Source organism: Urocitellus parryii, chromosome 5 (assembly GCF_045843805.1).
Source record: "Urocitellus parryii isolate mUroPar1 chromosome 5, mUroPar1.hap1, whole genome shotgun sequence".
NCBI classification, from domain to species: Eukaryota; Metazoa; Chordata; class Mammalia; order Rodentia; family Sciuridae; genus Urocitellus; species Urocitellus parryii.
Window position 1 is genome coordinate 95,939,404 of NC_135535.1, and position 26,604 is coordinate 95,966,007.

At 40.0% G+C, this 26,604-nt stretch overlaps 1 protein-coding gene across 1 annotated transcript in view; it reads left to right on the forward strand.

Annotated features, from left to right (window-relative positions):
* Positions 1-26,604, forward strand: part of Grin2b (glutamate ionotropic receptor NMDA type subunit 2B) — a 288,344-nt gene that overhangs the window by 166,934 nt on the left and 94,806 nt on the right. Inside the window, exon 3 of the mRNA XM_026409295.2 lies at positions 6,775-6,889. Coding sequence (XP_026265080.1) covers positions 6,775-6,889 — 115 coding nt within the window. The remainder of the gene's footprint in view (positions 1-6,774; positions 6,890-26,604) is intronic.

The following is a 26,604-nucleotide window of genomic DNA, read 5'->3' on the forward strand; positions in this document are numbered from 1 at the left end:
CCTGGCATGTGTGCGGCCCGGGTTTGATCCTTAGCACCACATACAAACAAAGATGTTGTGTCTGCCAAGAATTAAAAAATAAATATTAAAAAATTCTCTCTCTCTCTCTCTCTCTCTTAAAAAAAAACTAAATAAAACTAAATACATAGCATTCAGTTGCAAAACAGTATCTTGGTGGTAGCTCTCAGAAATGCTTCACTGTTAGACCCAGGAGTGTGAAAAGACTTTCCCTTTGGAATACATGGTTAACGAACACATCACCACATACCCTCAAATGAATGTGGTGCAGCCCAAACTGCAAAAGGACTGAAGCACATTCCTCACCACTAGTAGCAGGGCAACCAGTTGTCAAGATACTTTAATATCTCATTAGCATAACATATCTTAGATATGGTCTCATTCAAACTGAGCACTTCACTATTTGTGAAAAATTGTTTGCAAAATAAATCAATGACATAAACACCTTTTACTTCATTAGAAGACAAACTATTTTTAACCTGTTTGAGTAATTTTAAGTTAATGTTATGATCTTCCCTTTAAATTAGTTTTTCCTGAAGTTCACTGGTAGACAGCTTTTTTCCTAAATAAGAGAAAAAGACAGGTTATAAAACTGTTTTTTTCTAATTATTTTGTCCAATGCATGACTTAATATTTTTGTATACGACATTGTATCTCCAAGGCAACTTAATCTCTTCAAATCCCTTTTCCCTAAAGAGACCATTGTTGACAATACTAAATAATTCATGCATCTTCAAAAGATTGTCACCCAGCTTAGGCACCCGTGCATCCAGTTTTTGAGCAGAGGTCATCTGACTGCAGCATCCTGGCTCTTAAACACCTTGTTACATTGCTGTGTGTGTAATACATACAGTACTTCTTTCCTTTTTTCTTTTTTGTTTGCTTGTTTCTCCTTATTTTCTTTCTAGCAGCATTTTGGGGCATTGTCTAGACTTTTTCATTCATTTGAATGTAGGATATCTTTCTAATGGGAACAGTCTCCTGGGTTTGATCCCAGAAGAATCCATCACTAAGCCCAGAAGACAATTATTCACTGACCATGACCTGTCACATTGAGCACATTATACTGGGTTGACCTTTTGGATTCATTCTGATAATTATGAATTTCTAAGTTAGGAAATATTCAGAAATTTTTATTGGTTCTATTCAAACATAACATTGAACATATAATTTGTAAATATCTTTACCTCTTTAATACTGGTCTCTATTTAGGTAACTGTTTAAAATTAAAAGTTTTAAAGTCCATTGTTTCTGATCTATGAGAAATTGTTTCTACTACTTCTAGAGAAAAATGGGTATAAGTAATAGTAAATTCTAAGAGGATATTCCACTCTTTTGAAAGACTTTGAAAGATCTGTGGTCTTGCTGTTCAGATGGTAAGGGTGCCATAGCATAATAGCCACAGTATAATCAGGTGAAATGAGAGATGATGGACATGTTAATTTGCTGCACTACAGTAAACTTTTTATGATCTATATGTGTCACATAATATCATATTGTATACCTCAAATACACACAGTAAAAAATAATTTAAAAGAGGAAAAGAAATGTAGATTAAAAAAAAAACATTGAAAGAGTCTCCCTGTAGCTCCCAACACCAGTCAAGCCAAAATGGTTAAGAATCAGTGTATTCAGTAGACGAGGAGCCACAGGCTTCAGAGGTAAAGACATACTAGGTGACACAAAGTTCGAATATAGATTTTCAGAGCCAAAATATTAGAAGCTAGGAGTCAAAAATTCAACACCCCTGCCTAGAACTGCACTTCCTTTTCACATTACTTTCAGTCACTATAGAATTGAAATGAGAGCTCTGGAAATTCACCACCATTTTAAGGCATGATGGTGAATGCATGGCCTAGGATTGAGGACATCGGGACCCTGTTCCTGGTCCTATCTTCCCATCTTGATAAAGCCACAAAAGTTTTCTGGACTTCATCTGCCAAAGGAAAAGTCTTAGATGAGATGAGATGCCATGTCTCTCTTACTACCACTCCAATGACTGTTAATTTTTTCTAAAGAAAAATTAATGCTTTGTGAAAATATGGAGAGAAGAAATATATTGCAGTGCCAGGACTCTTGGTTTGCTGAGAACATTCTGGTAGGGTGTCTTCAAGTGCCTCCCACACAGGGCATGCTGCTCCATCATTGCCTTAAGCATCAGTATGGTGCAGTGGATGAGCTCTACGTGACATGGCCAAAGTCGCAGAGGCACAAGGGCTTGTTAACCTCAGCTCGACCCCATTAAACGCACTGGAGTGTGACTTTGGCCATATAAAACAAATGTGTTGGCTCTGAGCCCATCAGGATTCTGAGGCTCTTTCTCCACAAGGAGGCAAGCAGGAAAGGAGAAGGATTTTGCTTTCTTCAGTCTGCATTAGGGTCCTCTGTGGTCCAGGCCATGACATGTGACATGACAATACTAGAATGCACACCAGAGTCTTTGAGAAACTGATTTCACTTCAGTTGTTGACATCATGAAAAAAGACCCTGAACTGAGAATCAAGACTTGAGTTCCAGTCCTGAGTAGGAAGGTCACTTGGGAAAAAGTCATTTAGCATCTTGGGACCTCCTCTCTACAATAAGGGAGCTCAGTATAGACTTTCTATTTTTTTTCTACTAGTTCTATCAATCTGAGATTCTGTATTCTGAATTAGAACTTTATTGGGGCTGGGGATATAGCTCAGCTGGTAGAGTATGTGCCTTACATGAATAAGGCCCTGGGTTCAATCCCCAGCACCACTACCAAAAAAAAAAAAAAAAAAAAGAACTTTATGAGACAAGCCCTCAGATTTCTTAGGTGTCAAACTACATACTGGAGACAAATAAAGCAGTTTTTAAAACTGTGTCAAATTAATAGGGTGTGCAGGGGTCTTATGGGGAAAACTTTTGAATTTCCCACTTGAAGCTAGGATTTCAGACTGTGCACTTGAGGTGACATGTTGCTAGACAAGTAGATTGGTGATGGGATCCTTTAATCTTCATTATAGTTTAATCCTTTACCCAGTATTTACATACAAAAGCTATGAGGTTTTAATTGGTATTCAAAATTGATAAAGTATTGCAAGAGGCAAGAGTAGTTGAATATTTTCAGGTCTTATGGAAAGTTAAATTGATTAATATGACCATTTGATCTAGTTTATCCTCCACATATGCAATCCAAACTCTATTCCTCAGATGTATTCTATTGATAGGTTGGTCTTGTTAAAATGTAGTTTATTCCTATTTTTATTCACTGAGGTTCAAAATTTAGCACGTTTCTTAGTTTAAATCATGCTCACCTATTCTTTTCTGAATGCTCCCTGTTATATATTTGTATAATATTGTATATAATTTTCCTTTCCACTATTTCATTTGTTCATTACAACAGTCTGCCCTGAGAAGCTGGGGGTAAAACCATGTCTTCCATTTTAAAGAGGAATAACTGAGGGTTTGGTGCCAAGGTCACATGTTTAGAAGGGAACCACACACACACACACACACACACACACACACACACACGTACACACACCCTTTCCCCCCACACTCTTCACTTCACTGAGTGGATTAGTTTGTTCTGCTACTCACAGAGGATCCTTGCTCAAGGATGGTGTATATTTTGCAGACTCCTCGATAATAGATGAATGGTGTCACATCACAGGGAATTACTCAGAAAAACACAATGTGAATGATTAATATATATGCTGCTGAAGGATATAAATGATTAAAAATACTTTGGAGAAGAATATTTTGTATACTGTCAAAATTTTATTAACATTGTTGATAAATGTGAAATATCTGAGAAGTGCTTAGATATTAGGTAGATCAAATTAACTTTCACAGTAGGAAAAGGGTGACTACTCTAGAAGGAAAATGGTTCTAAAGAAAATAGGGAGGATCTGGAGCAAGAATAACCAGATAAATCTAACTACAAGCCAGTTACATTGCCCATGAGTGTGGTTCATCTCTGGAAAGTTCAAATTTCTCATCTTATATACCCCATTCAAGGATGTCCCCTTCAAAGGAGTCATCTTGAGAGGCTATATGCTTATTCCATTCATGCAGATTGTTAGTTGAATTATTTCTAGGACTTCTATTTTATAATCGCCCTCTGAAATGGAAACTTTCCTTAAGTATTTTTAATGGTGTTTTAGATAAAGTCAAAAGTCAGAGTCATATCTGGTAGAAAGATGGGTGCTCAAGCCAAGTAATTTATTTTCCTTCTTTGCTTCTTTCTTTTCTTTCCTTTCTCTCTCTTTCTCCTTTCTTCCTTCATTCAGAAAAAGAGATGGGACTAAACTATTTTGTGTGTTTCATCTTCTTCTGAAGACTTCTAATAATTATTCTAAGTAATCCAGTATTGTCATGGTAAGAACCTATTTTCCAAGTTACTGATGGTGGGTGCTTAAATTCTACTTTGTTAGTTTAAAATACTCTGTTTTGTGGTTTTGTAATTATATTCCTTAGAAAGAATTCTACAGGACTTTAGGGTGGGTGTTGCGATGGTTCCAAAGGACGGGAGACCTAATTGTTTTCTTCAAACCAGTGACGGGTTTGGGGAAGTAGTGCTGAGCTAAGAGGTGAGAAGCAGTTCAAGGAACAGAGAAGATGCTGTGTGGAGCCCTGAGTTGGATCCGAGGTGTGTCACTTTAGCTGATTAGAGCATATGACAGATATGGAAGGAGGCCGTGGATGTTAAACACAATGTTACATATGAGAATAAGGATACTTATTCAAGTGCTAACTTCTGCTTTCAATTAGTAATGTAACATTGGGTAAATAGTGTGCTTGTTTCCTAATCTGTCAACTTAAATGAACCCAGGGTTTCTTTAAAAATGAAAATTGATTTTATAAAGGATACATGCTAAATGTCTTCCAATACCATGAGGAACTCTCATCTAGAAAAAGGATTAGATCAAGACTGTAAAATATCTAAAAAAGGAACAAAGTATCAAAAAATCACAAAGGAGCAGATTTTGACTTAAAGTAAGATAGAACTGTGAGATGGTGGCTTGAGGGTGGAGGATGGTATGGTAAGGTAAGTTCCCCATGAATGGAAGTAATCAAGAGCTAAGACGACCGGTTTTATGATGTTGTTAGGGGTGGTGCCCCTCCAAGACATGGTGAGCTACCTGATTATAACAATCTCTGTAAGTACTAAAGTTCTAGGAATCTTTACTTTGGGGGCATCTTTTGTGCTCTTGATTGCATTTGTGAAGCAATGCAAGACCAAGGGAATAACAGGCTAAAAAAAGTCCCCCAAAATTCTAGAAGCGAGAACTGATCCATGAAGGTATGAGTCATGCTACCCAGACATCCTTACAGTTGTCAAAGTCTATGAATTCTAGTGACCTTTTCATTTAATGTAATGTGACCTGAAAGATTCCAAGAGTCTCCCAGTTTCATTGAAAGAGAAGCGTTAAAAGAGGGGTCTTAAAGCTGCCTCTTCCATTGTTCTTGTAAGATGCCCCCTTTACTTCTTAACAGAGATCCATCTGATAAGCAGCATCAGGCCCAAAGCTCAAGAAGCAAGTCATGTGAACGCAGAGCTAATCATTATTGATTCCTTGGGCCACTGTAGTAAAAGGACATTAATTACCATCAGGCTGGTTGCATTAATGCAGTTGTACTGAGGATACCTAGGGGAATTTCCAGTGAAGAAACTGCATTTGAGATCACAGTCAGCTGCAAAGGAACCCAGGGGCTGGGGTACAGGTGTCCAGGAGGAAGACAATTTCATTGGTATGACTTCAGTTACCTCCAGAGTTTCTGCTAAGTTGTGCTCATGTCCCTAAAGCACTCTGAAATGCCCTCCTTTGCTATTCCCACCCTCAGGTATTTTCTGTTCGTTATACATAATACAAAACCCTGGTTTTCAGATGTATTCTGTGGTGCCAACAGGACTCATCACACGACTTTGAGAAATATAGACTGGGCAAGTCCTCAGTAAGAGTTAGAGAGTATGTGCTTTTCTAGAGAATGGGGAGAGGGCCTAAATTCCCACATGCCATCTTTCTTAGCAGAATTTTGTCACATTCTTTTCTTCCTTTTTTTTTTTTTTTTTTTTTTTCGGTACCAGGGATTGAATGCCCGGGAACTCAACCACTGAGTCACATCCCCAGCCCCATGTTGTATTTTATTTAGAGACAGGATCTCACTGAATTGCTGAGCGCCTCACTTTTTGCTGAGGCTGGCTTTAAACTCAAGATCCTCCTGCCTCAGCCTCCCGAGCCACTGGAATTATAGGTGCCACCGTGTCCGGCTGTGTCACTTTCTTTTCTTGTCTCTACCTCCTCAACCCACTTTACTCTACTCCTTTTATGAATAATTATTAACACTCACTGAGGTTTTACTCTGCACCAGGCCCCATGGTAAGTGCTTAACCTAGCTATCCCACTTAAGCCTTACAAATCAAGTAAGGTGGGCCTTTTATTACCCTCACTTTCTGCAGATAGGGGGAGAAAATGAAGTTACAAATGCTAAATGATTTGCTCCAAGTCATAGCTACAGACTGAACTCAAACCAGGTGACCTTATTTTAAGTTATTATAGTGTTTTGTTATATGATTTCTATAGGTGAATACTTGGATGATTCTATTGCATAATCACCTGGGAGTTGAGGAGAACCAAGCTTTCTGATGATATCTGTATATTCTGATGATATCTATCTGTATCTCTCTCTGCATCTGTCTCCATCCACCTTTGTCTCCCTCTACCTGGCTATTTTGCTTTTGGATGCCATTTTCATGTTTTTAATCTTACTTTTATTTTATCTTTACAGGTATCTGATCAATGTCACTTTTGAAGGGAGAAATCTGTCCTTCAGTGAAGATGGCTACCAGATGCACCCGAAACTGGTGATAATCCTTCTGAACAAGGAGAGGAAGTGGGAGAGGGTAGGACATGTCTTTGGCAATTCTTAAGCAAAATAGAGGGTTAGGGATGTAAAATTTTGTGACACATTAAAGGAAAGCAGTGCCTTGGTTTTCATCCCTAGACCCAGGGAACAAGAGGCCAAAACTTGGAGAACACAGGAGAAACTAGATCTCAAAACTTGCATCTTTATTTTCCTGCTTCTTTGGTCATCAAAGGGTTGTTTCCTTTATACATTTCTGTTTATCACTGGTGGTTCCATTGCTGTCTGAATCATGACTGTTTTAATGGAAGGTTATATATGTGTAATGTAACATAATTTGGTGAAGAAACCAAATGGGTGGTACCATTCAGAAGTTGTGTCCTACCCAGTGTCTGAGGAGGCCCATAAAGCCTAGGTGATGAGCAAACATGCAGAGATTTACTGTGATTGAAGAGTTACCATGCACAGCTCTGTTCAGAATCTCTCCCACTGCCAGCTGATCACAATATTTAAAATTCTACCATTAGAAATTAATGTCTGTGGGCATCAGGCTGGCTCTGCTGCTCACCAACCTGTTTGTTTAGGACTTTGGGCAGGTCTTTTTACTATTCTGTACTCAATTTCCTCAACTATAAAATAGGAATAATCATAGAACTCATATCACAGATATGAAGACTAAATATATTAATACCTATAAAATACTGGAAAAGCTGCCTGGTACACAGTGATCACTCAATAAATATTTAGCTTTAGTTATTATTTCATATTCCTAAGTAAACACAGATGTTCCCAAGAGTAATGTTTTATCACTGATCTTTCTCCAGGTATGTTTTATTGGACGCTTGTCCCTTGAGACACTTTGCTAAAAAATGGTTCTGCAGATAAATATGATTAAGAAATACTAATTATTATTTCCCACTCCAGGAGCATCTCAGAACATATTAGCATTTGAAAGTTCAAATAGCAAACAAATGTCTTAAATTTTATCTAATATGGCACTTCCCTGAATTATTTGACCACAAGACCCCCTTTGTTTGTGATAGTCATATTCCATGAAAATACATTAGGAAACTCCTTAAAGATAAGTTCCATAGACTCCATGGGCCAATTGGCTGAAACAGACTTTTAAAATGCCGGTATGGTTTCCAGTGGAAACCAAGTGTGTTAGTCAGTTTTCCATCACTGTGACAGCATACCTGAGATAACTCAACCTCTAGGGAGGAAAGATTTATTTTGGCTTATGGTTTCAGAGGTTCCAGTCCATGGTCACCTGGCCCTGTTGCTTTGTGCTTGTGGTGAGGCATCATAGTAGGGAGCATGGTGGAGGAGGCCTGTTCACCCACCTCATGGTGGCCAGGAAGCAGAGAGAGACAGGAATGGCCCAAGTTCCAATATCCCCTGGCCCCAGTGACCTAATATCCTCCCATTAGACCCCAGGTCCTAAAGGTTCCACCATCTCCCAATAGCCTGATAGGCAAGTGGGGGAGCCTCGTTTGGAGGACATTCACGCTTCAAACTATAGAACTAAGCTATACATTTCTAGAAAGAACAGCCAGAAAGAGACCAGAGATAAACTCCCTAAAATTCATGATCTTGTCCCAGAGATCCCAGGATGGTTAGTTATAGAATACCCACTTGTGAACAAGACACGTATGGCTCAGCTACTGGAACCTGGAACCTCATACTCGGAGTTTTGAGAGACCTCAGTCTATCAAACAGTCGCTGTCATCAGGCATAGTTATAAAGCTTACGTTGTGCCTGATGCTCTTGATTAAGTTACCCTCCCTCCACTGAGTTAGGATTTGTTCAGAAATGGTTGTTCCCTGGACTCCTGCTCTCCACCCCAGTCAAGCTGCTTCTTGCTGCTGCTGTAAAGACATCATGATTTCAGAAGTGTTCTGGCTCCTCATGTATAACAGACACTTCTGTAGATCTCCAAAAGAGAAGTTATTAATAACTGAGACTTCAAACATGGCTCAGAAGACGTCCAGCTGGATTGGCTTTCATGCAGTGGACTCATGATTACAGTCTCAAGCAGGAGGCATCTCATAACTGTCCTTAAAGAGACACCAGCCATAGTCCTGCAGCATACCTTCCTTAGGCTGGGATCTGAGGCCTATGGCCCTCAACCCTTTCCCCCCAAACCCTCCTTCTGATGTTTATCAATCCTAGCTCTCCTGGTTATTCCATACTTTAAATATGACCCAGGAACCATGGGATAATTTTTTGAACAGGCCTCTTTGTCCCTGACTCAACCTTTGTTTAGATAAACCCCACTTGTGGGTGCTGGAATGAGCTTCCTAAAACACAACTGTGCATTCTTTCCCTGCCCCAAACCCACTCAAGGTTTCTACGATTTACTTGTTGGGCCCACATTTTACCCGTGTTTGCACTGGCTCTGGTCTACTTTCCAAGGCCTGCCTCTTCCTCCTCATTTCCTATTCCTCATTTCCTACTCCTTTCTTTTCTGAGAATGTGCCCTTGGATGTCTTGCCCCCTGTACAGCATGTCATCATGTTTCCTTTTCCTGGAACGCATTGTACAGTTATACAACTCACAAGCATCCTTCAAAGCCCAGTTAAAATGTCACTGCCTCCTTCCCCGATCTTTGACTGCAGTGTAATGCTCCCTCCCTTTCCCTGAAGCCTCACTCCACATTTCTGTTGCTGCACTGTCACACCCTCCTTGTGTTAGCGTTGTGTGCACGCATGCCTCCAGAGGGCAGAGGCTATGTCTTCTTATGGTGTGTCCTCACAGCAGCCTGAAGAGTGAATTGCAAAGAGCAGTTCAATAAATTTTTGCAAAATGAATGATTACATTCATTACATAATGTAATTCTCATTACATAATGAAGGTCCAAAATCTGTCATTAAGAGTCCAAGTTTATGCTATTGCCCTTGACACAATAGCTGGGTTTTCAATTTTTTTTTTGAAGGGGGGAATAAAATCTTTATGTAGATTGAATTTTTATAGATCATACTTTGAATGTACTGAAGGAACTTGCTATTTAAAGAAATTCTGTGGTTAATCATTTTGTAAAGCATTTTGAGAGGGGTTGAGAAATCAGAAGAATAGAAGATTTTTATATCAACTTGGTAAAACCAGGGAACATTTCTGAAGAGAGATGTTTAGTGTTTTGGGGTTTGCAGATACATGCAACTCCCAAACTCAAGTTCTGTTAGAGAGTCCCCCATAAACAGGGAGGAGCCACAGGAGCCAAAAGCAGCTTTGGCAAATGGATGGGATGAGGGGAAATTGCACTATAAAAGGTTGGACCTTTTCTTCCACTATTATTTTGGCCTCTGGGGTCATTCTCAAGATCCTTGATACTGTTGCAGTAGGTGCTCTGTGGTCCAGGAAGATTTGGTGTCTGTGACTCCAGAGAGGCAGGCACCAGGGTGAGCATTCTACAAGGAGTTGCTGGATGTTGAGAAGATTAGCAGGGAGGGAAGCCGGATTTGCAGGAGCATCTGGGTTAGGAGCTACTTATCCAGGCACTCACTAGCCGAGGGCTGGCTCTTTTCACTTCTCTTGCTTCTTCTTTCCTTTTCTTTAAAATGATGGCATGAGACTAAGAAGATGGTTAGATCTCTTATAGAGATCTAAGATCTAAGAAGATCTAAGAAGATGTTTAGATCTCTCACTGCTGGGATTACCATTTATGTTGTAAATAAAAGGAGACTGGAATGGAAATTGAGTGAGAGCTGGAGTATACAATAGTTCCTAGGGCATATGTTCTTGTCATTTAGGTAAATATCATGTCAACAGAAAGGCGACCCAGTCACTCTTTCACAAGTTGATTTTAATTTTCTTCACGATGCTTATTATCCAGCATCCTCCTTATTTACTTGCTTGCTCATTTATTACTGGTCTCTTCACACCAGGACGGAAGCTTTATGGGGACAAGGACCTTGCTCTTCTCTATAATTCTAACACTCAAGAAGAGTGTTTGGCTCAGAGTGACCATTCAAAGATAATTGTTAAATAAATGAAGAATCTGTATGCTTAAGAAAGTTAGATATTGACCAATATTTTACTTTGACTCTGAAAATCCCCCATTCAGACAAAGTGGTTTGCTGAAGAGACCAGGAGAGGGTACCTTTCCCAGGCTTGGAGTGATGGTTGCAGTTCTAGTGAAGGACCCAGGGGAGATCTTCATGGAGGCTCAATATCCAGCGGAGCTGTGCGTAAACAGCTTTTAACAAGGAGCCTCAGCTGGAGGAAGAATCGTTGAGTTGGTGCACTCCGGGTGATGGATTCCACAGAATTCATTCAGTTTCTTACAAGGAGTCCCAAAGCTACTGTCTTATAAATTTGGTTCCTCTGAAAAAACTCAAAGTCAATACAACGTAGGCTGTGGTTCTGGAAATCAGAAGACCTGCATTCTGTTCCCTGTGTGGCCATTTGTCAGCTCTATAAACCTGAATGAGTAGCTGCAAATACTTATTTCCCTTTAGTAAAATAGGGTTTTACATAAAGCTGTTGTAAAGATTAAATGCGATTTTACAACGTTTCAAGGTATCATTGGCACATGGTAAAAGGTAAATGATACAGATGATCGTGTAATAAAAAGTCCTTAGTCCCCCTCCCCAGAGCAGTCGCTGTTGCCAGTATCTTATGTATTCCTCTGAAAATATTACAAATATGAACAGATTTACTCAACCTTTTATGACCCTTGAGTGGGATCCTATATCCTGTCCTTAAACGTTACAGGGGCTAGAATAGCAAAGAGATCTCTGAATCAGAATTGTGTTCACGGAAAGCCAAGAACATCTCTGGTGTGTAGGAATGTGGTGAAGGACATTTAGAAAGAAACACACGTGTACGCATTCGGGCAGACATGGCAAGGTGAGTTGAAAAGGGCAGGGGGTGGCGAAAAAATGATCGAGTGCAGAGTGGGCTCATTTGTAAGACTAAGTGGGGGACAGCTGCATAAACTTGCATTAAAAATAGTCTGGCACAGAGAAGCAGTTTCAATCAGCTTTCAGGCTTCTGTCTCTATCAGAGCCTCTCATGATTTGCTTCATTGCAACTGCTCTCTGCTTCCATTTAACCGTTCCTAAAATGGGGATAATAAAAATGAAATGCAGTGGGGGTGTGTTCAGAGTAATGACTTCAAGAAATGATGATGATGCATTTTTAGGCCAGAAGATGTAAACAGAACTTAAAGGGGCTGTCTGGGTCAGAATTAAAGGAAGATATGTAAAATTCACATCCCTGCTTATCTTCTCCCCAAAGACACCAGAGGTGTGTCTTATAAACTCACTCTCTTCTCTGCCCTTACCCACTAGAAAATGCCCTCTCCTTATAGATTAAAGCATTCTCAGTGGTTTCAGTTCATTCTTTGGACTCCCAGGACCCATTGTTTGCAGAACTGAGATGTCACAGCCACATTCACCAGTGAAGGAAGGGCTAGAAATGAAAGTGATTGGCACTCAGTGCTGGACCCATAATAGTGCTGATAAATTAATGGGTGGATCAGTGGGAGGGAGGGTAACACAACTGAGAAAAGGAAGACCCTCAAGAGCTATAGCAGCCACAGCAATATAGTAAGGACAGAATACCAGTATCTGGAGCCTGGGATGTATAAGATGGGATGCTAGTGTCTGGCAACCTCACATCCAGCTGTGGATGCTTTGTGAGACTATCTTCCAAGGGCAATTGTGACCATATTCCATAGTGATCAATTTGGTGATAATATAATAGAGGTTCATTGCTGCTGTGGCAGATAAAATTCGAAAGCTTTCAACTGACAAAAAAATAAAACAGCCTCCCTGTCCCCTCACATGCATACACATTCTTTTATGGAAAAACTGACAGCCTGTTCGTGAACACAGGAGCCACATCTGATTGCATCGTCACTGTACTTCTGTGCCCAGAGTGGTGCAAGGCTCTCCCAAGTAGGCCAGTAAATATTTGGTAACTGCTTAAATGCACCTGTACCAACTTCGTCCCATCTTCCCACCTCAGAGAAGAATCTACACTTACTCCAGGGGAATATCCATGCTCTTTCTAAGGGTTAGAATAGAAGCTCCTTGTGTCAAAGGGGCTTGTTCTGGATCTCCTGAAACCATCGCTTGACAACACACTATTCTTACCATCTTTGAACTGAGTACTAATATGCACCATTGGATTAAGGGATTGGAATGCAGAATCCGCAGAGAAAGGCTATGGGAATTTGGGTCATTAAGGGGAAGAAGAAGAAGCCAATGAAGTGATGACTTACCCTCTTTAAATGTATGAAGAATAATTGTACGAAGTGTGGAGATCAGCTGTTCACTTTCTCCTGAGACAGAACAAGAGTAAGTGGGCTTAAGATCAAGCAGAAAGGATTTATATTGAATACAGAGAATTTCTTAATAGAGAGAAGTGTTGAGCACTAGTTAGCAACACCAGGGGATCACATTGAAAGTTATGGAAATCTGGCAAGTCCTATCTCTGTAAAGTACAGTCCTGCCCAAACCGCCATGCACAAACCATGTGGCTTCGAGAATTTTCCTCCCTCCCCTTCCTCCCTCTGACTTCCCTTTCCTCCTCTTGGTCTCTTCTTCTCTCTTTGCCTTTCTCCCTTCCCTGCTTGCTTTCTTCCCAAACATAATTATTTCACATTTACCGTGAGCCAAGGACTGCTCCCGCCACTTCAGTATCGTAGTTTTCCTAGTGACTGAGATTATCAACAATAGGACAAAGAAACAAAACAAAAACCAAGTGCAATGCAAGAAGAAATGTGCTTATGGTGACACTTAACATTTGGAACCTAAGGTGATTGTCTAGTCCTACTATTTGATATGGTCTGACATCAGGGTGACGTTTCCTGTTGCTTGGTAAGTGATAAATACTAACATACTTATGACAATTTTATGGGGCCACTGGATTACATATTTTGAAGGTGTTTCTTGAGTTGGGATTACTGCAGATCCTCACATTCAAATGTTCCCTTATCTTTTTTCCCTGAGTTCCCAGAGCCCTAGCCATTGTGTGTTTGCATACTTCCTTTTGGGGTGGGGGTGGGGGTTCAGGAAGAGACCTCTGGGGTTCAGCCCTCAGGAGGAAGAGGAGGAGCAGAAGGAGGAGCACTGTTCACCTCTAAAGTCTCAACACTGCTTTTATGCAGGCCATTGGGTTGAGCTGCTTCTTCATGGGTGATTGCAAAACAATTCAAAGATAAGAACAGGGTATTTGGGGGGAATAGATTCTAGAAACATCATTTTAGAAAGGCTTGTCATCAGCCAATGAATGAAAAGGGTAAGAGAACCAGACAACCTGGGTTGACTTCGCTTTTGAAACCTGGGCTTGGTGATGGAACCAAAGAGCAGATCTGAGCTGAGAGACTGATGAGTTGACTTAACCTTGGCTTAAGGAGACAGAAGAAAGGAAAGTGTCCCCAAGCCAGTAGACAGTTTCTTTCCATCCATCTGGTTTCAGTTTTATTGGGATTTTTATTTCAGGACGGTTATCTGTGGTTGGCCCTGAGTCCTCTGAGCTATTTTTCTAATTCCTAGGTTATCATGTTTTTCCAATAGTGGTATTGAAGAAGAAATTGTGGTGCAGAGGTTAGAAGACTTTTAAGTTTACATCCAGGTTAAAAGCAACATTTATGATTTTCTTATTTTAAAGGTATTTGATGTTTATTAAAGACACTTGGGAAGGGATACAATGAAATTGACCTACATCCAAACCTATGGGAAATTAACAGTTAACTTTTTTTTTTTTTGGTTTCTTACCAGTAATTTTTACTGTGCCTGTTTTGTGTGTATATATGTGTATATAACACAATGCAATGTGATACAATAGACTTGAAAACACACTATATGAATAGTTTGCAATCTACTCTTTTTTTCCCTACTAGGATATTGTGGACATGTTCCTTTATAAAAAATATTATTCAAAAAAAGGAAACTATAATTGCCTAATATTCTATTGTCAGGACACATCATACTTCTTCACATGGGTCCCTTACGACGAGACATTTGTACGTGTATAAAATAGAGATTCTGGTTTTCATATGAAAATAATTCAGAGTTGCTGATGGTCCAACTTGGATGGCATAAAATTGCTTTTCAAGGTGAGAAGAATTGGCCACTTTTTTCTTGTCAAATATTCCTAAATGTGAAAAGTGAAAAGCTTCAGTTAGGGAGTTTGTGTTAATTCATTAACTAGCAGCAGACACAGGTGCAGGGTGTGGAAAGCTCTCCTTTGTGACTCCTAATCTGCTAGCAGTCACTGAAAATTTTCTCTTTTTGACCTTTTGAGTGAGTATGTTGCCTTCTAACTTTGCTAATAAGGATATTTCTTATGTTTAGTAGTAACTCACACAGATGGGGTTGGCCACGTGCTCTGTCTATGTCTCTCTACATTTTTTCATTATATTGGTTTCATTTTCTCAAGAGTTGTAGGGCTTGAGCTTAGTGTGGCATCTTTTCAAGGGCTGTTTCTTCTCTCTGGTCCATGAGTGTCATAGAGAGCGGGAGCAGTATATATGCCCACAGGCTGACGTCCCTAAAAGCTGATAAGCTAGTAGTATCGAAATGTACTACTTTTGCTTTCACGCTTTTCAATGATTTCCATGAAACAGGACACTTAATTATTAATAGTATCTTGACTTTAGGGACATCCAAAGTTTGACATTAAAGCTATACTGTCTGATTGTCCTCCATATACAAGATGTTTCTAGTGATCTAGCACTAGGAGATTTTATATGTTGAGTTCTTCCTGCAGTGACAATGGATTTGTACTAGTCCATGCATAGCCTCTCTCCCCACAATGCCTATTCATGAGAGCTGGCCAGGAACAGAATAAAGGTATTTTGGGTACACAGGAAGAAAAGTGCTGACCTTGGCATGCTAAATCTGTTAAGATGCCTCTGAATCAAATATTTAATTGAAACATTGGCCAACAAAGAAAAAAACAGTCTTTAAGAATGAAGGCAATTCATAAAAATCATGGACACAAACCTCTTACCACAGGCCACAGAACTCACATGATGCGGGTAAGTTTATAATTTTCTCCATTAGAATTATTTCTGTTGACAATTTGGCGAACATTTTCATTCATTCTGATGAAGAGATGTTTTAGGATGGTTGCTTGAATGCTTTTGTACTTGAGCTCAGCCGTCCCTCTCTGTCATGTGTCCAGGTGTTCTCTGCTGCTCCTAAAGGTGGCCCATTGCTGAGTTTACAGTTTCCAGGTCTTAGCTCTGATAGCTCAGAAGGTTTAAATGTTTAAGGTCAGTCTGTGCCAGGACAATGGCAAGAAGGCTCGTATGATCCTGGAGAGGAAAATAGAGGAAGAAGATTGCATGTGGGAGGTAGTCATTGCAGAGAGAGTGACAGACCTCAGAAGACAAAAAAGCCATACTCCATTACCATGTTTTCCACGTGTATGAATGCCCGTGTTTATACCAGACTTCCTTTGGATACCCTCTCATGTTTTTCATGAGCTTAGTGTGGCAGGGGTGGGGTGTAGGACATCTTCTCAGGTCATCATCATTGGATCTTTGGCTATTCCTAAAATATATACCTTTTTTTTTTCTTCATCTATCCCATATGGAAGGGAGTTTGCTGGCAAAGGGTCAGAACATTCCCTTTTAGGTTGAGTATAACCAGATTAATAAGATCTAAGTGTAGTAAGATCAGTGTGGATAATTTTGTAGATTTATGGGACAGTTTATACCAAAGAAACATGTAGGCCCCCTCACTTTCAGAACTTTTAGAACTAGTTCTAAAACTAAGTGTTAAGAGAGAGTTCTGTATTGGGGAGTTGGAGGTTAACGCAGACTGTGCAGACTTTTACTCTGTAGTATTCTTTTGACATTGACAAAAATGGAAGGAAGGAAGGAAAGGAAGAAGGGAAGGAAATATAAAAGGGAATAAAAGCTTTCCTGTCCCCCTAAATGCCTGTACCTCCTAACTATCACACACACCCTCTCTTTCCAATCAAGAACAAGAACCTCTCTCAATTTGGGAGGAAAGAACATGTGTCTTTGAATGACAAAGTCCAGAGCCTACCTATAAAAACAGCCATCTAGGTAGGGATCTTCACAGAGGGATCTTCTAGGAAGCGGTCCTCTTCTGCACTGAGAGCTCTTCTGAGACACCGCCACCATGGCTGTGGCACTATGGCCACACAGCCTCATGAATCAGGTATCTACTGAAGGTGTGGGGAAATACCCCCATGCCAAAGAGAATTTAAAATGGTCAATCTACAAAACAGCTCCTAAATCTTGTTAGGACAGTGACATGAGAGTTTAACTGTTGTTCTGCATGAAATGCAACACACTAAATATTTTATGACTCAACTAGCTAAAGGAAAGGAGCTGTAAGAACACACGCAAAACTTGATTAATTAAACTAGGTTCGTTGAGTTAAAAGCATATGTATGAAAGAAAAAGTAAGAGCAACATTCGGTAATTAAGAATGTTAATCTATGACCATCCTTGCTACTTCATCCCAAGTGTGGCTGTGGGTTTCAGCTGTGGTGCATGAGTTAATTTAGCTGGGATGAGTATTTTATAATTTAAATAATCATCTATTTATTTTTATGTTAGCCTCCACTTTTGGCAAGTGACCCTTGTCTCATATTTACAGTAATGATGTGAAATTTTTAATACATGGCATTTTAAGAAGGAAGGTTACTCCAAATGTTGAACACAGTGTAGGTGGTACACAGATGTGGTGAACGTTGTTGCAGTGCTGGATGCTTGATTGACTGAAATCTGATAAATGGTTCCCTAGGTCAGCATGTGCCCTTCACCCCAGCGTTGCCTCAGGTCATGGCATTCCAAATTGACCTCCTTACCTTCCTTTCCCGGTCACCTCTGCATTAGCTCTGAGTGAGCATAATTGCAGCTCACGTTCTTCAACATCAACTGTGCTGTTCAGTTGTCCTCTTTCCTTCACATTGGATTCTTAAACTTGTCCCTTAGAGTCTCCAGTACAAAAAAAAAAAAAAAAGCCAAGAATCACCATATCCTCCATCCACATAGCACAGTAACTTATCCAAAAGGGTATATCAGTGGATCTGTGCCTCAGTTTCTTCATGTAGAAAACGGGGGTGATCCTAGGACCTCCCTCAAACTGTTGCTGTAAGAATCAAATGCTTTAATTCATATGAAATTCTTACACAATATCTAACACATAGCAAGTGCAGTGCACATATTCACTACTATTTTACAACATAATTCAAAATGATGATCATACAAATAAAGTTTAATTCTAGAAAACAAGAAAATGGAGGGGAAAATGACCCCACCAAGACCACAGAATTAGGTTGGATTTTTGCCTTAGTCATGAAATGGAAGGAATTAGGAAACAGCTAATAGAATCCTTGATGTGGTTGGTGATACATCAGCAGTGAACAAGCTTTCTTTCTTCATTCTAAAATGCCTTTCTGCAGAGGGATTTTAAAAAGCTGAGTTAATTAATAATAAAATGATGGTGAGGTACATGGCACACAGCACAGCCATCCATGCTGGGTCCATTACCCAGAAATCAGGAGATCAAAGAGATCCTCAGCTTGGATTTAGTGCTTTGTGGATTCTCAGTAACCATTAACAACCAAACACATTAAACAATAATAACTGTTTATGAAACCTCGCAGTGTGTCCTTGCGCTATTTGATCTACTTGGGTTTTGTTTCATTGTAATAAACCACCACTTTGTGGTTGATCATAAAAAAAACCCTCCTTTACGGCTTCTTTATTCTGCGGTGGATAGACTGTCTCATAACCGCTAAAGGAATTTCTTCCACAAGGGAAAGTGGTTTAATGTTAAAAAGATATGGGCCTATTTGGTGTCACAGAGAAAAGGGACAGTGGTGAAGTGGGGAGGTGAGTGATCTTAACCGCAGACACTTGGATCCTGTTTTACAGTTTATACCAGTGGTTCACAAGCTGTGACCTCCAGACCAGCACAAGGATCACAGGGGAATGCACTAGAAGTGCTCATTCTCAGGCTCCATCCCGTTCATTCTAGAGAGAGGCCCAGCAATCTGATTTTAACCTATAAAACACAAGGACAGTTTATCACCGATATTTCCTCCTCACCAGAAGAGACATATCTGTTTAATGGATATTTAAGACAGCTACTCCGTCATTGTCCTCTGTTCTCATTTTATTTCCCAGCCATTAAACTTTAAAATGAAACTGAATCTTTATCCCTACATAAAGTAGAGGACAGAGCCAGAAGCCCAGCAAGAAAGAGTTAAGGCCTGTCTCTCTCACTCCGGGAGATTCGCCATCACAAGTCATCTTCGTAACTGCAGAGAAAGCTCTGACCGTGGTGATTATCTGGGTTTCTTCATTTGGCAGATATTTCCCAAGCCAACCACTGTTCTAGATGTTCTGGAAATGGAATTGAACAAGACCAACATGTTCCCTCTCCCAAGGAGCTTATGTCTTGGTGAGTGGGGTCAGCTAGCAAACACACAAACAAATAAATAAATGAGATCTTTCAGGTGGTGCCAAGTGCTATGAAGGTAGTAGACAGAGAACAGTGGCCCTCAGCCATGTGGTGGCAGCCTCTGAGAGGCTTGGGGAAATGGCTTTATTATTTGACAGAAGTTGCTAGCTAAATTTCTGCAGAGTAGTCAGGGCATCATTGTAAGGAAATTTAGCTGGCAATTTATTTAAAGTAAAAAAACTTGTTGAATTAGGCCCGTGGATCTTCTGCTTACATTTTTATACACACAATTGTATGAAGCTACAACACACTTCCAAGTCTCAGGGGAAATGTGGATAGTATTTGATCTTTTTGTTTTGCGTTTTCATTGCTGCTAGGTTTTAGAGAATGGGACATGAATTTTTATAATCTGACATATCGGGTGTTGTACATGTTAATATTTATACCACTTTTTCCAAAGAAGCATGGTGCATTAATGCTCATTATTTAAGACAACCTGGCCCTCTTTCATAGCTATTGATTTTTTTTTTTTGCTTCCTTAATTGTCTTCCTTTGACCTTGTAGCACTAGGGATGCTACATAAGCACCTAGCAGGGATGTACAGGAAGGGTCATAAGCCAGCAGTCCACAGATTGCTTTCAATCATAGACATTTTCTAGATGGCCCCAAAGAGGTCATATATTTAGAGATTAAATTGGTTCTTAGCACTTAAAACTTCAGATTCTCAAGATTTCAGAGTTCTATGAAAAAATCAGGAAATTAGCAACAGTGGGATCACCCTCTGTTAGGGCTGAGGGCAGCAGCCTCTTTTGAATATAATACATGTTCTCCAGTTCAACACAATCCTACAAGGAGGCCCGCTCCATTGATTAGTAATTTATCAGGTCCTTGCAAATGTTGGAGCTTGTAACTTCCAGAACAGGATGGTTTCAGAAAACATTCATCTCCTGCTTAAAAACTAAAGTGTACACCTTGAAAATGGGTATACATTAAGGAATTAAGGAATTGGGTATTTATGTAACCCACCTAGCCTTTTGACTGCTCACTGCCTGTTCACTTTGGAGTCTCTAGGGGGCAGCTGAGAATTCTGAGCACTGTTTTCTAAAAGAATGAGAAGACAGAGCAATCACAGTACTATATTGTACTAAGTCTCCAAATTCACCTTAGAATTGTAGAAGGCAAAATATACTACTTGTCTGCAGAGCTTTATGTTTGTCAGACAATGAAATACTGAAATATAAGCTTTTTTAAAATATTTTTTTTAGTTGTAGTTGGACACAATACCTTTATTTTACTTAATTATTTTTATATGGTGCTGAGGATCAAACCCAGGGCCTCGCCTGTGCTAGGCCACAACCCCAGTTCCTTGAAATATAGACTTTTAATGCCTTAAAAAACTTCAGGGGGAATTTGAGTGATCCAAGGGCATTTACCTAGCAAAGCAAAGAAAGTTTTTCCATAGTAGCAGAAAAACTCATCTAGAAGTCTAGGAGAATGAAGGAAAGAAGGGCGTGTCAATGAAAGGGACAGATGTGCAGTAAGATAAACTAAAACAGGACATGAAGGTTGGGGCAAAATGTTGTCACATCTTAAATGTAACAAAACTGACAGTAAGGAAAGAGAGTGACATAGTCTAGGTATAGAGAGAGAGAAAGAGAGAGATCCAGGCAGAAGAGCCACACTCAGATGAGATTCTGAACATTCCAGATAGGAATGATGGCAGTAAGTGCTCATATACCTTTATATTTGTGCAAGTACTAAATAAGGAGAAGGGGAGTGCTTTTTGTCTCTGTCTATTTTAGGGACATGGAATTTTAGAGTCCCCCATGCCCCAACCCTGAAGTTAGAAACATTCCATCTCAGAGTTGAACTTTTTCATACTCAAAGAACTCTAATGACCTTCTAGCTACTCTGCAAGGCTCAATCAACCTCTTCCTCTTGATCCCCATGATCATTTCTGCTTTCCAGGTGAAAGCAGACTCTCCAAGTTGAGAAGAGGCATTGCCTTTTCTGTGTCCATAGTTAACTTCTTTTATCAGTTAGTTAGCTTCAGTAACAAAAATACATTGATGGGCTTCTCCGTGGAGGCCCCTGTGCCATTGTGAAAAGAGAGATAAAGGTAAACAAGACTCTCCATTCTCAAGAAATGTACCTTTTTAACAGAGGAGATTTTAAAATTACACAGGCAGGAAAGACTATACTGTGGTAGGCTGCCACTGAGATGATCCCCAGAGGTTCACACCACCTGGCATCCATGTCCTGTGCGGTCCCCTCCCCCTGAACGTGGGCCAAGGTTAGCAACTTGATCATTAGAATAGGACAGAAATGGTAAGGTGTCATGTTTGGGATGAGCATATAAAAGACTGGCTCTGTCTTGGGGCCCTCTCTCCCTCTCCCTCGGATTGCTTGTTCTGAAGGAAGTCAGCCAGCCTGTTGGGCACAAGCTCACTCAAGTGGCAAGGAGCTAATGTCTTTGACCAACTGCAAACAAGGATCTAAGGCCACCTGACTGCCACACGGGTGAGCTGAGGAATGGACGCTTCACATGAAGCCTTGACAAGAGGTCCCAGCCCCAGCCGAAACCTTGATTGTAGCCTTGTGTGCCACCCTGAACCAGAGGATCCAGCCAAGGTGCATCTGGATTCCTGACCCAGGGTGACTATGAGATCAACTGATCTTTGTGCTCTGTGCCACCAAGTTTTCTGGTAACTTTTTTACAGAGCAGTGGATAACTAATAAATGATAAGACAAAGGGGCTTATAAAAAGAAATAATGTACCTGGTTCAGGGATTCAGGAAGGGATTTGAGAAGAACAAGATTTTATAGATGACCCCTGAAATAATAAGGAAAGTTTTTAGAGGTGGGTGGTAGTAGAGGAGCTGAGAACGCTATTTCAGGTAGAGGGAATGGAAGGTGAAGTATGGTATTTATTCTTATAATGATAGGGTTTTTTTCTGATTTATCTGAATGAAAGGGCACCAATGAGGGAATGAAGATCCATCTTTAAAGAAATATTAGGCCTCAAGGCCATTTGAAGCAAAGATGGCTTGAATGAATTCAGCAATCAGAAACCATAGACTGTGAGAAGAAGGAGAATGATGATGACCTCCGTTTAGAAAATTTATGGAGTTCCTATGATGGACTCCATGGACTTCCTTTTCTTAGGACCTCTGCAATCCCCGAAGGTATGAATGGTGTTGATGGGCACAGGAAGCAGAGATGGATGGAGAAGAATGGAAGAGGTACAACGAATCTGTAACATTGGGGGAGATGAGACCAGGACCATTGAAGAACTGGGATTCAGAGAATGGGATGTTTATGAGCACCAGGGCATCAAAGTGAAGAATAAAAGGAGTGATGGAGGAAAGGATTCATGGGTTCGGTTTTAGACATCTAAATTCTGAGTTACTGTTGGCTCTGGAGGGAAATGTCAGTTTGTGGTTTGGGTAGAAAAATACTACTAAAAATGCAGACTCAGAGATATTCTCCATGGAGGTGATAATTGAAAGCCAGGGGAGAAGATGGGTTTCTGCAGACAGTGGAGGAAGAGGGAAGGGGACCAAGGACATGACTACTGGACACTCCCTCTGCATGAGTGCAGGGTGGAAGAAGGCAGTATAATTGGCCAAGGAAAGAGAGAAGTAGTCCCCTAAGAGGTGAGAGGAGAGCCAGGAGAGCCTAGTGGCAAGGTAAGAGAAGGCAATGTTAAGGAGGAGAGAATGATACATAGCCTCACAGTGGAGCTCATTCACACATCATCAGGAGACGCTTGACCAGGACCACTCCACTCCCCACCCAAAAGCAGATCAGGCCAATTAATCACAGGATCATGCCCCTCTGTTCTTGAGCTCCTTGGTTAAAACCCAGACATTTAGGGTTTTGACAACTGAAGGATTAGATGACACAAATCACAAATATATATTTTATCCAAATGTAAGTTCTTATTGTTCTTCAATGATAGGCCTCTGTTCTTTGAATATATATTTTTATTCTCCAGGTGAATTATATGCTACTTAAAAGACTATGTTTAAGTGTAAGATCCTAAAGGAGAAAAATTCCTTAAACTGTGGTTGTAAATGTATTCCATATGGTTATAAGGATATCTGTTTTAGAGCTCAAGAAATCTATTTCATTTTGAGCAATAAACTTTTTTTATGCAATAATATTTGTTATTTGTATCTGATGCCAAAATTATAGTGCTCAATCATTAAAGGAAAGTAATAAAATGGAGAAAAACAGCACAAAGAAGAAGGTATAATTCACCCCACATTCCACCACCCAGAGATAATTTTTGACATTCCAATCTCTTTTTCTTTTGTCCTTATATATTATAAATGTGTTTTATAAAAGTGAATATGTACATATTTTAATAAAATTGGTTAGTATTGTAATCTCTCTAGATTATATATATATATTATTTCATAATTATTATGTATAATAGATAGATAAATATATATAAAATCTACATCTTCCCTTCCTATAACAATATGTTATGAATGGTATGCCACATACATCTTCCCTTCCTATAACAATATGTTATGAATGGTATGCCACAAATATATGATACCTAATGCTATATACAATATAGATTTAAATATTTATCTGTTATCTACTATTTATTTGCATGCATATATTTTATTCCATGATTTTTAAGTCACTGCCCCTCAACACTTCCCACAAACACACACAAGGGGCAAAATCTAAGCCATGACTTATTGGTCTAAACGTACAGATAGTCGGGGGGCAGATACTTGCCCTCTGTGTCACTCACTTCGAGGTGAATTGGTGGAGGAGATTATGCTAACAGGTGTCTCAGAGAACACCAGTATACCTGCCTGTGTTGTCTTCCTATATCACTACCGTGAACTCTGCTCCATCTCTAAGCAAGCACAGCCCTCCTGGGACTGACGCTGTGGTTGCAAAATCTGTCTCTTGGTGTTCTTTCCTAAATGCCATTTTAAACATGCTCAATAATAAATGAGCACCTGGGCCCTTCTTTACAAAGGCGAACTCAAGCAGTTTTTAAAACACAGAAAAGCTATTTGGTCCTTAAGAGCTGATTCTTGGAACAGCCCCAGTTCCCCAGGACACTGTTTAGTAACCAGTCACTCCAGTACACCAGGTAGTTCTCCTGGTGGGTTTTCTTGCTCCATTTCCTCTTCACATTGCTCTTCAAACCCCAGACTCAACTTTCACTGAATCTTTGCAACCCATTGGTTGAGACAGAAGTTCCTAATCTCTTCTTATGCTCTCTTTCTCTATCCTGCTTCATGACAGAAGAAGGATGTCTACACTTGATTTGGTGTGATTGATCCATATTCTGTTCTAGGATCCCAGAAACAGGGAAGACATTTCCCCTTGGCTTATCATCAAGTCTTAGTTCTGCCATCAATCTCTTGGTGACCATGAGAAAGTCAGGAAATGTCTCTGGGCTTCAGTTCTCATATCTATAAAACAGAAGATTGCAGTGAATCCCTAAGGTCCCTTCTGGTTCACAGTTGGTGGGTTTAAGTGCAGGTTTGGATTTTCCACGGTATTCTGACTATGGCACATTTTTGGTGACATCTATTTATTTATTAGTTATAAGACCTGCTTATTTTTAGAACTTAATTTCTAATGCGGGGTAGCTCAGTTGCTGGATTTTGTTACTAGCCACCTTCTGGGAAGGATGCTTAGAAGGGAGTTTGAATTTTTCCACTGTCCTGCTTCTTCTGCCTTTTTAGTAATTCACAGTAATAACAAGCTAGAAAAAACTTCTTTGGAATCCTGCTACTGAATGATCAGAGAAAAATCTTTTTCTCTACCTTGTGCAACTGGGCCATTTGTGCACCCTTCATGAAAGAGCATTTGTGATGTGTCGCCTGCACACTGGTGTGTCACAGTTGCGCACACACACACACACACACACACACACACACACAATACCATCTGAGCTCCCTATCCTACTGCAAAAGAGTCTGTTTTTATTCTGTGTTTCTGGATTGTTTAGCAAGTGACCTTTTGTTTCTTTATCTGTAATCCCTTTCTTCAAAATTAGAGATAATATATAGGGCCTAGTGGTCCTTGGTTTCCCTTTTTATAAATTTTGAAATCATTGTGGTATCTGAGAACTAAGTCATATGTTCATGCTCTGGTTTATCATTCATCCAAAGCATTTTTAATTCATTTCTATAATGTGCTATATTCTGTTCTACCTCCCGCCCGAAAAAAAAATAGCTTGAGGAAGAGAAGTGGAGAAAGCCAACAGATTGGTGGAGAATGCAAGAGAGTAGATGAAGGAAAGGGTGGAGGAAGGGCACAGGAGAAGCTGGTGGGTGGGGAGGTTTCTAAAAGGAGGTGAGGAGCAGTGCAGTCTTTATTCAGGGAGAAGCAGAAGAAAGGAACCAGAGAAGACTTAAAGTGTCAACACTCATCTTGTGCCAAATACATTCTCTAAAGCACTAGGAGTTTTGGTTGACAGATAAGAAAATATTAGTAATAACTAACACTATAATCTGTATAATATGTCAGTAATTACAGTTCAGGCAGATCTAAGCAGGTTACTTAATTAACCCATATGAATTCTGTAGGTCACCCTATGGTCAGTATTTAAAATAAAAACAAACAAAAATCATGAGACCCAGAGATGTGTATTGACTTGCAGAGGGACACAGCTAGTAGGTGGAGGGGCCAAGTCCTGGACCATGCCATCTCTGGACAGTACTGCCCCCTGTTCCCTCATACACAGCACTGATTGTAACACAGGAGGTCTGTCCCATTCACATGCTGCATTCTGAGGCCATGCAGTGTGAATTAATGGGTAATAGCTTCTACGGGGCCTGATGCCTGTTCCCTTCCCCATCAATTCTTGCTGCTCTAAAACTCAAGCCTTGTACTCAGTTGATTACTGAATATAGCCAGCATTTTTGCTTTAGCCTCAGGCAGTCTTGAGTATAATTGTGAATGGTTGGGCTATGAGGCTTTATTTTGGGCCAAGGTAGGTTGGGAGGATAAGCCTGAGAAAACACGAGACATTGACCTACAGATTTGCTTGTGCATAGAAAGAGAAGTGAGCATTATGTGGTTTTTTAAATACCTTTGGATAGCTTGTGCCTGGTGGTTTTTCTTCTTTGAATGGTGTTTCCTTCCGAGTGATAGGCAACTCACACCCCACTAAATTCCAGCCTCTCTGGATTTTTCAAAAGTGTAATCCAACTGAACATGCAAAAATGATTAGCTCAATTCAGGGAAGGACTAATATTTTTCTTTTACTCCTATGGAGAAGGCTGTGGAAGGCACTCTTTCAATTCCACTTCTTCAGTTGAAATGCTTTTGTCATTGTCCTGAGTTCCTATCTTCTCTGACAGTTGTAAGCCTC